This window comes from Mustela lutreola, chromosome 2 (genome assembly GCF_030435805.1).
Source record: "Mustela lutreola isolate mMusLut2 chromosome 2, mMusLut2.pri, whole genome shotgun sequence".
In the NCBI taxonomy this organism is placed as follows: Eukaryota; Metazoa; Chordata; class Mammalia; order Carnivora; family Mustelidae; genus Mustela; species Mustela lutreola.
Window position 1 is genome coordinate 166,007,772 of NC_081291.1, and position 13,617 is coordinate 166,021,388.

The 13,617-nt window shown below is 45.3% G+C and overlaps 1 protein-coding gene across 1 annotated transcript; it reads left to right on the top strand.

Moving 5' to 3' along the window:
- Positions 1-70: 70 nt before the first annotated feature.
- On the top strand, positions 71-10,285 carry GCSAM (germinal center associated signaling and motility). The gene is given in 7 exon segments (XM_059164152.1): positions 71-228; positions 2,191-2,259; positions 4,269-4,310; positions 5,337-5,383; positions 7,346-7,374; positions 8,281-8,507; positions 8,509-10,285. Coding segments are annotated over 7 exon segments (525 nt in total). The 5' UTR covers positions 71-199; the 3' UTR covers positions 8,591-10,285.
- Positions 10,286-13,617: the final 3,332 nt, after the last annotated feature.

A 13,617-nucleotide genomic window follows, 5' to 3' on the forward strand; every position in this document is an offset into this window, starting at 1 on the left:
ATTTTAGGAAGTTGTGCACGCGTGAGTGCTTGCCTGCACCTCTGACTCTCCTCCCCCTGGGGTCCTCCTCCTGCTGCAGGGAGGTACTGTTCTTTCAGCTCTCAGCACCAGTGGCCAGAGCAACACGCGGTAAGTCAAGAGCTGACCCCATTAGAGCACCAGGCTGGCTGAGGGGAAGTCACCCGGGAGAACGGAGAGAATGGGGAACGCTCCGCTGGGGGAAAACAGGTGAGTCCCGACTCTCCAGAAGCAGGCAGGGGAGATGGGACAGAGCATCACAGCCAGAAAGAGAAAAAGAAGTCCTTGGGTGAGGGGAGACAACTGGGTAAAGAACTGAAAAAAATTACGTTCCTACTGATGGCCATACACTAAGTTCAACTCCTTATAGAACTGGCCTTCTCCCCAGAATCAGAGTGAGCCAGCCGCTGGTGGAGAACTCCTAAAAGGCAGAAGGACTTTCTCAAGGGAGGTCAATCCAGTAAACTCTGACTTCAGAAAGGAACACTTTCAGGGGGCTGGCGGGGCCCTGGGGCTGGGTGCAGGGAGGTCTCCTGAGTTCCTAATGCCTGTAGGGAGCTGAAAGACATCACTACTCCTTTAATTACTATTTTAGTTCAAAATAAATAACAAGCTTCTGCCCACAGTGAGGCCTCTTCCTGTATACATTCCCTGCGAAGGGTAAGCAAAGTTCATTAAAATCGGTCAAGAATTTGACTTTTTCTAGAACTCAGTTTCCAAATTTTAAGAGGACATGCTAATACAATGCCTATCTTGGCAGTTTCTAGTGTGTGTGATGCTAGCACAGTGCCTTACAGTAAGGTTCAATAATAATAAGCTATCGTTTGGGGGAACCATCATCTTCATTAACATCAAAGCAGTCATTATAAAAATTAGTACCATCCAAAACAAGAGAATCCCTGGTGAGCTGGTCTAGAGAGGATGAACTCAATGGGACAGGGAGAGGGAAAGACTTTTAAGGATTACATTCGGCATTCCAAGGCTGAGTTCCTGCCACTGGGAGCAAAGACACAGCACTCAAAATGCCATCTGCCAAAAGGAGGCTTGGTGAGCCCATGGGATGTGTCCTGCCCCTTCCTGAAACCCAGTGTTTCCTAAAACTCCTCCCTGGTTCCTCACAGGCCTTGAGCCATCTGCAGCTAGGGCATGTCATCAGCTTATAAATCCTTATTCTCATATCTATGTGTGACTTCCTTAAACGTAGAGACTGTTTCTTAGTCATCTTTGAATTCCTGTTTCCTGGCATTATTTCTAACAAACGGTAGGCACTCAAAAAAGAGTTTGATGAATGATTGGAAATGTGCAGAAATCACTGTCTTGAAAAGGAAAATTAAACAAAATACAGGTATAATGTGACTGAGAAAGTCATGATTTTTATGACATTTGTAGGATTTTTTTTTTTCTTTTTTAGAATTTTGGTGTGCAGGTGAAGGATTAGGACATCAATACATGTTAGCTGTAGAAACATTGAAAAATACATAAAGTATAAATAAAATGGTAAATCACAGCTATAACTATTGACAACATTAGATACATTTTCCTTATTTTTTAAAAGATTTTATTTATTAGAGAGAGACACAGCAAGAGAGGGAACACAAGCAGGGGGAGTGGGAGAGGGAGAGGGAGAAGCAGGCTTTCCAGGGGAGCAGGGAGCCTGATGCAGGGCTCGATCCCAGGACCCTGGGATCATGACCTGAGCCAAAGGCAGGAACAGATTTATTTTCTTTATCTAGTCCTTTCTTCTCCTCTTATCCCATGTTCTTTGTCTTAGTGCTGTGAAAAATGATGACTTACACGAGACAGGCAGTACCCTTCCCCATCCCTGTGCACCATCCCAAAGATTGCACCAGTGGCTAGGCCTCTCCATTCACTGATAGTCTCGTGGTCATCATGAGCAATCCCAGCCATGTGGGAACAAATGATTTAGGACCAGTTGTGTGTGGAGGTTGTCGGAGAATGTTGGTGGGCTGTTGCCATGGCAATGGAGGAACCATCAGATAAAAGGTTGCCATGTTTATTAAAGAGAAGATGCGAACAGATCTGAGAGGAACAGGTGGAAGCTGAGGTGACACACAAATGGAAGAAATGACAAAAAGTTGGAAAAATTGGGAACTGAGGGAGGAAGCCCGAAAAGGAAGAACTTAGCTCATTCCTGATTATGTTGGATTTTAGGAGGCAGCAGAACACTCAAGAAATACCGTGGGCTCCAAAAAACCAAAGCTTCAGAGAGAGGACACCCAGGTGAGAACATTTCCAACAAAACTTCTCCCGGCCTTTACCTATTAAGAGTAAAGTCTGTCAGGTCCTAGACTTCACATACACCACAATGGAACATGCTGCTTTGCCTAGCAGCAGTTGTAAATTACAGTAAATGTGAAGACAAGACAAAAGACAAAAACACTTTGAACCTTGGACAGGAGAGGTGCCATTTTGCTAGGAGCCTAGTGTAACCCCCAGCAACCAGAAATAAGGCTGCTAGTTCCTACTATCTCTGTTCATTTAGTTCAAGTATCTTTGCGCTCCAGCTCCATCCTGACCGTTCCTTTTTAAACTCTATGTTTCTATTTCTGAGGTGACCACATCTCCCACATCATCATGATCATTGAAAGGTTTATGGAAAGAGACTCTTGCAATTACCCTGATGCTGTTAAACCAAGACTTTCTGACTAGTCCCTTTGAGTGCCAGGGAATCAGTAGACTATGGAACTAGGGTCTTACGGTCCAAGAATTTTCAAGAGTGGCAAAGCTGGGTGTTCTGTGGCCTATAGAATTATTTTCCTTTTTCCCATGGTTTCAGGAGAAGCTCTTGAAAGAATATCAATTAAATTAAAAAGCAACCACTGAGCCAAAGTTTGTGTCAGGAGTTGGGGAGACAGAGATCCCCCAACACGGTACATGTCTTCAGGGCAAGCGAAGGATCATATATTTGGGGGACATCCCCAGACATGTATGAACGCATACAATGCAAATGATGAAAGAGACCAGAGCGGTCATGGGCCTTATAACAAGGGAGAGACTGGGTGGACTACAGGGCCAGGGAAACTTTGCATTAAGAGAACCTGGAATTGCTATCATAGAGATGCATCTGGTATCCCGCAGAATGCACCCCAAACCAAAACATCCGAGTTGAAATGCAAGAATACGGGGCAAAAAAATTGCATGGAACAAATAACCAGCTTAAAAACAGTTTTTGCCTGAATTTAACTTTACGTGACCCTTACAATGTGGGTAAGCCATGTAAGCATCCTTATTTTATGACAAAGAAACTGTGGCTCAAGTTTTCCAGAGATCCTGGTCCAATCAGTAATTCAAAATTGGCTGTTTTCATCACCTGACTCTCCTCAGAGAATCCAGCACTAATGAGGTTCAGTGGTTTCCTTGTGTTTCTTTAGCCACAGAAACAGGAGATAGAAACTACAGTTTCTATCTAAAGTAGCACAAAGAAGGGCCATGCCTTTCAGTCCTCAAACTCTGGGAGTACAGGGAGCCCCTGCAGGTATCAGAACACTCCACCATGCCAGGGCCTATGACCTCTCCTTCAGAGCTCTTTGCAAGGGAACTCCCTGGGAAGCTCACTGGGAGGGATATTTCTGGGTGGTATTTTCACAGATGCTTTTACATAGTGTTATAGGGACATGGAAGGCTTTCACATTCAACTATGACTCAAGTTCAGAAAGATGCCCGGCATGATAGACCTCAGATTGAATGCCTGACCGCAGAAAGATCGGACCTTTTCTGCCTGCCACAAAAGAGATCCCAAGTCCTGTTAATTGACCTGCCCCTTAGGTCAAAGAGGCAGATATGATGACCTGAGTCAGTTAGAGTTGCTCTGTCCTCAGCTACTTGTTCATTTATCAAGGATTTATTGAAAATAGATTTACCAGACACTCTGGCACAAGCTGGTGATCTTTGCCGGAGTTGAACAAGATAAGTCTATAGGGTCCCCAACTTTATGAAGCTCTAGTGTAGGATGTGAACAAATGAATTCCATCCTACACTAGAACAGAAAGTTCCTTCCCCCATTAGGAGTTGATAAGCAACGTCTTCACATTTCCTAAGGGGCAGTTAATGTCCCACGAGGAAGGAGTCATTGTAGCATGATAGATGTGTCCAAGTCCTCTAGAATAAATGCTGTCTTTGGGGTTGTGGGGAGGAAAAAAGGTTTTTCACAGAACCGGCAAAAGGAAGGGAGTCCCCCTACTCAAGCTGTAGAAACCAGCATGATTTGTGTCATCTCTCGGTTATTTCAGATGCTGCGGCTGTGTTGCCCAAGGGTGTTTCTGCCTTCCATGGTGAGTAAGAATCGTTTTCAAGAGTTATTTCCCTAAGTGTGGTTTCAATGTGGTATTTACTGTAAATCACCTGTAACTGCCCACTGTCTGTGGCCACAGGGGAAGCCTGTGACTCCCCAGACGCTCATCTGAGAGTCAGTCAGGGAAGTGATAATTGGAGCCTGGTGAGAAACAGGAACAATAGTCTTGATGGTGGTCCTTGAACTGGAAAGCCTCAGAAGCAAGGATGAAATTGGCTCCAGTGGAGAGAAGGGACCGCTTCCTCACAGGGCAAGGGCCAGACTCCATGTATGGAAGCGCACAGTTCTGTCCCTTGCACAGAGAACTCACAGCCGGGGTCATCATTCAAGTCATCCACCACAGTGGGAAAGCGTTGAGAGTGAAAGACATGCTAAAAATAGTTCAGGGTCCCGAAGTGACTGGTAAGGACATTAACTAGACTCCCTAAGCCAAGTGAGACCTATGGTCATGCTGCTTGGCGCACATGACATTGTCTCCTGAGGTGATAATGAGCTTCCTTTATATCCAGACTGTGTTCCTCTGGAGGACTCATTTCTACAGAATAGTTACCCCTGTGCTCACATGGGCTGTGTTTGCTTGCTTGCTTGCTTGCTTGGAGATCAGAGAGGGGGCTTGGGGTTGGAATTGGAAATAACTTTGACTCCTTATGTCACATGATATAAAAGAAATTGATATTTTGTTAGAAAAAAATCCCCCCAAATAGTTACCAATGATGTCACCATTGGTTCTCCATTTATAAATCAATTCTACCTCAGCCCAGAAAGGGGAGAAGGGAGGACACATACACACACACACACACACACACACACACACACACAGGTGGAGATTTCTACCGGTCTTATCTTTCATATTTCCTTTTATCCATCTTCATTTTCCATGACGCTAAAGGAGGTATAACTTTAACAAATGAAAGACTTAAAGATAAGGTTTTAGAGTTCAGTGTCATTTTCTCGGAGAGTTGCAGAATATTGAAACCACCAATTTTCCTTCCTTTTCTTTTTTCAGGAAAAAAGAACATATTTGTAAAGCAAAGCCAGATTCCTCAGAGGAGAGTAAGTCATTGCTTTCTCATCTTTTCTACTTTGGACAGACTTACATTTCCACACTGTCCCTTCTCTGGGCTTTGCAAGCTCCTTGGGCATCCTTCCAGTGTCATACTTACACATGAATCTGTGTCACTCATCCAGTTGCTTTTCTCTCTCTCCACGGGACTGTAAGCTCATCAAAGCAGGAACTGGCTACTGATCTCTGTGTCCCTCCCTAACGTCTGGAGGCCAGAGGAGTGAACTGGAAACAATAACTAGAAAGGTGGAGGGGCGCAGAGAGCAACCGGGAGGGGCAGGCTCTTTTGGGCAAGCTTAAGATTGGGGTTTTTATCTTGAAAACTGCAGAAGTATTGAGGGCCTTTAAACTAGGGGCCAGTATGACGTCCTTTGCATGAAAAGATGCAGCGTGGGTTGCTGTGTAGAGAAGTGCGTGGCAAGAGTGGATGCTGGAAGATCACTTAGGAGGTGAGGCGGTGGTCTCTGGAGACAGAAGAGTACTGCAGCTAGGAAGGACTTCGAGAAGGAGAGGGTGCTGAATAGCAACACATGTAAGAAAGAGAGAAAGGAAGTATAGGCGAGGACAGCCCACTGTGTTTGTAAAGAAAAGGGGTGGAGTTTTGCCTCTGCCTTCCTGGGTCTAAAGAGCAGAGCCTAATTCATTCACTCTGAGTCTTGCAAACTAGCTCTGTCAAGTGTGTGAGGGAATAATCCGACCCTCCCACCCCTAACATCTCCTTCGGGAATCGTGGATCCCAGGAAACCCCAATCTCCATCAGAGCAAAACATGGTTGAAACAAAACCTTTAGGGACACCTGGCTGGCTCAGTATGTTAAGTGTTTGCCTTCAGCTCAGGTCATGATCCCAGAGTCCTGGGATGGAGCTCCACATGGGCTGCCCAGTGCGGAGTCTGCTTCTCCCTCTCCCTCTGCCTCTCTCTCCAGCTTGTACTACTATCTCTGAAAGAAAGAGAGAGAGAGAGAGAAAGAGAAAGAAAGAAAGAAAGAAAGAAAGAAAGAAAGAAAGAAAGAAAGAAAGAAAGAAAGAAGAGAGGGAGGGAGGGAGGAAGAAGAAGAAGGAAGAAAGAGAAGGAAGAAAGACATCTAATGGTAAATCTCACAGACATTCCTTATAGTGATACTCAGGACGTCGTAGATGGCCATGGGAATTTATGGAGATGTGAGAATCTGGGATGTCAGTCCTTGGGGAAGGTAAACCCGTAATATAATAAACTAGAGGGCCTGCAGGAGCACACCCACCTCCTGTGTGGGAGGGCATCCTGGGACTTCCATATGAAAGCTTACATTGGCGTATTGAGTTGGTGTGTTTGCGAGGGTTTAGCGAGTGTGTCCGTTTGTGTCTTTGCTGAGAGACTAGAGCCAGTTGCTTTTAAATAAACTGGCTTTTGAAAAACTGGCCTGCTTTTGTGTGTCTCTGCTAGCAAATTCAGGAATGGGATTGCTCAATTTAAGAATTTCGTTCCCTTGAGCTTTTCCTGAGCACTGGCCCCGCACGCCTACCATCCCCTGTCGCCTGCAGTAGACAGACAGTCCTCTTTTGCACTATGGATCCTTGGGGTCCTTGTGTACTGCCTATGCTAGCCTGTGAGCCTCTCGAGGAGAACTGTTTCTGATTTTTCTTTGTCTCCACAGTGCCTGGTACAGGGTAGATGTGCAATGAATTTTGCAGGAGGGAGGGCGGGGTGAGGGGATGGAGGGAAGTGTGGTTTCTCTTCCAAAGCCCCACCAAATGGGTCTCCCTCCACTCAGACTCTCAGCCTGCACAGCTCTGCTGTTTCTTTAGATGGTCTTGTCACTCCCCAAGCAGGTGTCGCAGGTCATGATAACCTGCTCCCCTGCTGTTTGGGTCTCCGACTGCTCCTATCTTAGAGTCCAATCCTCCCCCCCACTCTCCACCCTCTCTCCTCAAATCTCCCCATGACCTGAAATTGATTGTATTTTCTTTCTCCAGATGAAAGAATGTCATCTGCTCCCATGCAGGTAATGGAAACATCTCTGAGCCTTTTTCTGAGATGCCGGTGGCAAGGCAGATACCCCAGATGGCAGAAGTTGGGCTCCAAGACTCCTTCAAACCTCGATATGAAAGAAGGACCTTAGATGCCAGTGCTTGTTAGCCCAGGGCCCTGTACGGGGCCTGGTGGCAGTGGCATCAGCCACCTCTGTTGTACATCTTACTGAAAGGAGCTAATATATATGGAGTCTTTTGTTGATGCTAGGCAGTGTGCTAGGAGCTTTGCCTGTAGTGGCTAATGTCACTGTTACAGCAACCCTGTCAGACTGGAACTATTATTTCTCCTGTAGTACAAATGAGAAAACCGAAAGATTAAGTGATATTCTCCCCCCAAGTCAGACAGCTGACAAGAAGTCAGGGACATGATTCAAAAACGAAGTCCAAGTTCCAGATCCAGACTCTCCCTCTTGGACTTTGCTTCTTTGCTTTTTACCTTCTGAGATTCCATTGCCTGGGAGCTTCTCTTGAGGGCTTCCTTTTTGAATAATGCCAAAATCTCTAGAATAAGTGTTAAATATCATAAGAAGTCATCTGAAGGTGGCCTCAGATTATTCTTTTATATAAGAATGGGCTGCCCTCAGGACCTGAGACTTGGGAATTATATGTATGACTGGGGATAGTCAGGGGTCACTCTGGAACATGGACCAGAGAGGACATGTCTGGGTAGGCTGAATACTCTGGACAGCATGAGCTCTCTGGATGTCTGGGCTAGAGGTTGGGGTAGGGGCAGTCATTTAGGAAAAACAGCCAGGGGGTGGAGGAGAGATGGTCATGGAAGACAAACTTTGGCCAGGGTTGGGTCTGTGTTGAGCCTGGAGCATATAAAGAGAACGGCACGAGGCCCACACTTGATCAGGTTCTTCTTTGACCAGCAGGACAATGCTGACCAGAACTCCTCGGAGGATCTCTGCTACACCCTCATTAGTCACAGCGTCCTTGGGAGAAAGCCATCAGGGATCTCTGCCGAGAGGTGCTATGAGAATGTTTCTCCTAAGACTGAGAAACCCAGGAATTACTTGAGAGAAACTGAGACTTCGTATGCACTTCTCCGGGTGCATTCCTCTCCAAGCAATTTGTCTTCCCCAGAAGATGAATATGAACTTACCTAGTAGAATCTCCTTCCATGCCCTGCAACAGCCACATCTACCTCTGCTACCTTCGAAGGCTCAGGTTTCCTATTTATAATGAAATAGTTGGACCAGCACTTGTCTAATAGCAATAAATAAAGACCGGGGGTGCAGGGCTCTGGTTGAGGCAGGTGTAGGGTCTAGAGTCTTTCAGGCTTACCCCCACTCCACACACACAACAGCCTTTGCTACAGGGGTCTCTGCAGAATCTGATTTGCCAACCACAGGACCTCTTAGATCCAGCTCAATATTCATCATCCAAAGACCAATCATCTACCCTGAACACCACTCTTTGAGAACAGAGTGGCCATCTTTGATTCCAAATGGCTTTGGAAATGGGCTGCTTTGCTCAGTGGCAGATGGGGGGAGGGTCATTGGGGGGGTGGGGGGGGATTCTTGGTGCTCTACAACTTTGAACATCACAAAGGCAGACCCTTCTCCATAAAATGTCCACATGATTGTCTCCTAGAATCACAAGGAAGCTTTATCTATTATACTAAGTGTGCCAAGAGAGGGGTCCACTGGTTCCACCATGTTCGAAGGCCCAACCCCTCACTCTGAGCCTTCCAGGTGGGCACCTATGTGTTCCTCTCACCCGGTGCCACTTTGCCATGTCCTTTGCATCATGTTCTTTGACTCGTTGACCCTCGTGGCTTTGTTGGTTATGTGAGTGGAATCAGTAAGTTCTACATCAGGTTTTTATATAATTTTTCATATAATTTTAATCTATATTTTTTAACTTTGTATTTCTCTCTAGAAATCTTAACAAGAAAATCATAGCATTAGAGGATGGTAGAGTAGAAAGACCTGTGGAGACACTCTAATCCACTATCCTTTTTGCTCAGAGAGAAGTAGCACAATGTACATTGCAAGTTATTGACAGAACATTATTCAGAGCCTGATTTCCTGGCTTCCAATTCAGCACTCTTCCAACATACTACATAGAAGAGGCTCTACTCAACTGTATGGTGTATGTCTGGATGAACTAACATGTCATGTATAAAATTTGGGGGAAAAAATGTCCACATGGGGAAAGTACCACCCCCACACCTCCACACCATACCCCTTCTCAAATGAGCCTTTCTCCATATGTTCTGATTATTTTTCCTAATGTTTTCTTCATTGTTCCTAGAATTCCATCTATCCCCTAAAACAGGGGTCAGCAAACTGTGACCCACAGGCTAAATCTGACCTACTGTCTTTCTTTGTATAAATAAAATGTTATTGGAACACAGCCAGTCTTATTCACTTACACTGCATACATGTTCATACTGATGATGGCTGCTCAGCCACAGAAGAGTTAAGTAGTTGTGACACACACTGGAGGTCCTGCAAAGCCAAAAATCTATATATATTTTTTGCCCTCTTCAGAAAAAAAAAAAAAAAAAATTAGGCACCCAGGCCTAAAAGATAATACTTGGAGATAACGATAACAGAAATGTGTTTGAGTATTGCAACTCTTAAGAGCTGGTACCAATAAACTGGCAGGAAAATATTAAACCACAAACGATATGAATGAGACCAAGAATAATCAGCAAATTAGACTATTTCTATCCTTTATTTACACCTGTGTTCTCCACTTCCTGTTTTATTTAACTCGTGGTAACTGTCTTAATTTTAAGGATGTTAAAATAGTAGAGGTTTGTTGACGAAGTAGTAGATAACATTAAGTGTTTAATTACTGTTTTGTCCCCAAAAGCACCTAATGTTAAATAACTGTTATTTAAAATGCACTAAATGCCAGCGAGGAGAAATGTAGTGACAAGAGGTTGGATGAGTCCACACGTGTTTGCTGAGACTTCAGGCAGTTGATGGTCTTCAGCTAAGAGCCAGTCACATCTGGGTATCTTGTGCTCTGCCAACATCCCATTTTCAGCCATGGAACCCTGTGGAACCCTAACCTTCACCCTTGGCCAGAATTCACTTAGAGGAAAGAGTGTGGACACGAGACTCAGCCTGTGAGTGATTCCAATCCTGGCTCTATCCCTTCCTCCCTCTGTGACCTTGAGCATATAAATTGAAGGTTAGGCTTTATCACGGGCAAATGGGAGGGTGGCATCTAGTGTATGTAATTCCTTTACCGCGGACCTTGAATAAATGATATCAAGGAGCAAAGAGGAACAAACACTTTTGCGACACGTAGAGGAAAATGTGCTGACGGGCGTGATGACCAGGGTCATCCAGCGATCTTCAGTGGGTTAGAAATGGCACCACTGGGTTTTAAACTGGAGTTTTTCATTTGGACATTGAATCCTTGCTGGAGTGGACTGGTTTAAATACTTTTAGTACAATATAAGTTATACGAGTTTGAGTCTTCGCCTGTGAAAATATTACTTGTCCCAAATAGTATATGCCTCTTTCCTGCAATGTATTAAATATAAATGCTTAGCCAGGGACATTTGTTCTTATAATGAAAGCCAGAATGCTGAGGGAAGGGAATGATTTTCGAGCAGGAGAGCCCTTCGGGAGTGCTCTGTCTGCATATAATGCTAATCCTGTTTTCCAAACACTTCAGGATTTTGGTGAAAGCCCTGTAACCCTCTTCACAGAAAATGCACATTCACACACACACTCACACACACAGTATTTTACACAATTTCTAGTGGTGGGGGATGCCACCCATCCGTGGAAGAATTCCTGGGTTCTTTTTTTTTTTCTTTAAAGACTTTATTTATTTTTTTATTTTTTTATTTGACAGACAGAGATCACAAGTAGGCAGAGAGGCAAGTGGGGGGGGGGGGAGGAGCAGGCTCCCTGCTGAGCAGACAGCCGGATGTGGGGGCTCCATCCCAGGACCCTGAGATCATGATCCAAGCCAAAGGCAGAGGCTTAACCCACTGAGGCACCCAGGCGCCGCATAATTCCTGGGTTCTTGATAAGAAATGGAGGCTGAGGATTTAAACTGCTCCCTTGGGACATAGATACAATCAGGAAACTCCCCTCCCCCATGCTCTCCTTACACCTGTACACAGACAGTTCACAGAGGCACACTTCATGCGGCAACGGCAGGCTTTGTGGTTTCCGTTTTACCTTCATCGTAGCATCTATAAATAATCCCTTAGCCTATGCATAAATTCCTATTCAGAACAGAAGAGAAGTACAAGAAAAGGGCAAAGCTAGGTCAGAACAATCTACCAATGATAACAAATAAATTCAAATGCTGACGTTTTTAGGACAACCTTGGGTGACAGGTGCTTCGAATATTCTCAGGAATGGAATGGAAGGGCATAGGCACAACAGGGCAAGATATCACAGGAGCCTTCAGACAAAAGGAGATTCTGTTTACATGTATCTGACTCTTGTGTTCAGAAAGCACCTGGAAAGTCCCCAGATCTGAGCGTACCTCAGTTCTGCCATCTGTTAAATGGCTCAGTGTAAGTTCTTCCCACTTTCCCGCTTTTGTAAGGCACTCGGGGGGAGCCCTGCGTGATCATTATCATCCAGGGAGCCTTCTACAGTCTGATGATGACATCTCTTAACTCACCCCTTCCCCTCTCACCACCTGTGCTCTTTGGGGATGGAGTCAAGCCTGATCTAAACATCACCCTAGGGTGCCTACCAAAGTCAGAGGCCATTGATGGTATGAGTTTGCCTAGTGGGCTGGACATTGCTCCCCAAGACGGTGGAACTCTAGACTCATCGTTTCACTTCTCCAGACCTCAGTTTCCTAATATGAGAGGAGGGGACTGCTTGTGGACACCACTGCCAGTGACACAGGAATGATGTGAAGGAGCCTATTGTAAGGCAAGGAACCACAGTGGGAGCAGGGAAGGGAAGACATCCAGAGACTTCTCTCATGTTTCTCAGTACTGATGAGACTCTGAATGGGGCAGGGATCCATGCAGAGCCCACAGCTAAAAGGGAAAAGAGTGGCTCAGTCGGTTAAGCATCCAACTCTTGATATCAGCTCAGACCTTGATCTCAGGGTCATGCAATCAAGCTCCACATTGAGCTCCACATTGGGCTCCACATTGGGCATGGAGCCTACTTAAAAATAAAAATAAATAAATGAATGTATGAATGAGAAAAGAAAGAACATGATCTTATCCTAATCAGACACAAGTGTAAAGGAAAGCAAATCTATTTATTCCAACCCCACCACGGCTTCAGGCTCAGCTGTGTCGTCCTTCCTAGGCAAGGCCGTCTCCAATGAAAGGACACTGACCACTCTCTTCTCTGACTATCCACACCCCCACAGTCTGTCTCCATGTTTACACCAGGCTGGTTTTTCCTGCTGTTTCCTATCTGCTCTGCACAGTCTCATTGCCTAACGAGACCAGCAGCTTTTCTTTTCTTTTCTTTTTTTAAGATGTTATTTATTTGACAGAGAGAGAGTACAAGTATGCAGAGCAGCAGGCAGAGGGAGAGGGAGAAGCAGACTCCCCGCTGAGCAGAGCACCCGATGCGGGGCTCGATCCCAGGACCCTAGGATCATGACCTGAGCCAAAGTCAGCCACTCAACCGACTGAGCCACCCAGGGAGCCCTTCTTTTCTTATTATTGTCCTCCCCTTCACCATTTTTCCTGGACTCGTTGCAAAACACATCCTTAAAATGATCTATAGAGCTAAGTTAAATTGAAAAGTAGAAAAGAATTGGATGCATGGACAGAATTTCTCTGGCAATGACAGAAGTGGCACATGCCACTATTCTGACTGTACCCCTTCTGCCTGAATCTAACGGACTTCCAGAAAAGACCAGTGTCTCTTCTCAAATCCTTCAGTGATATCACAGAAAGCTGCTGAGACCTCGTGATGCACCAGGCATTATGCTCATCATGAAAACGTATGACGACCAGTAAACTCATCTCCTACAGCAGAACAGTGTAGACACGAATATCATTTTTTTTTCCAGACATCTCAAAAGGCTTTAGGCACAAAGTTACAAAGTTCAGCTCTTCCCACAGCACTAGAGCCAGAGTCAAACCTATGGAAAGACTTCATATGACTTGCAAGGGGTCAAGATAGTTGTGTTTTAGTGCTTTCCAAAGGAGAAGGGAAAAGCCCACTGTCCTGGCACTTCCTTCCAGCCCAGGCCCTTCATACACTTGGGCCTGCCAGGAACGTGCCCTGGAAAGAAGCAGAGGG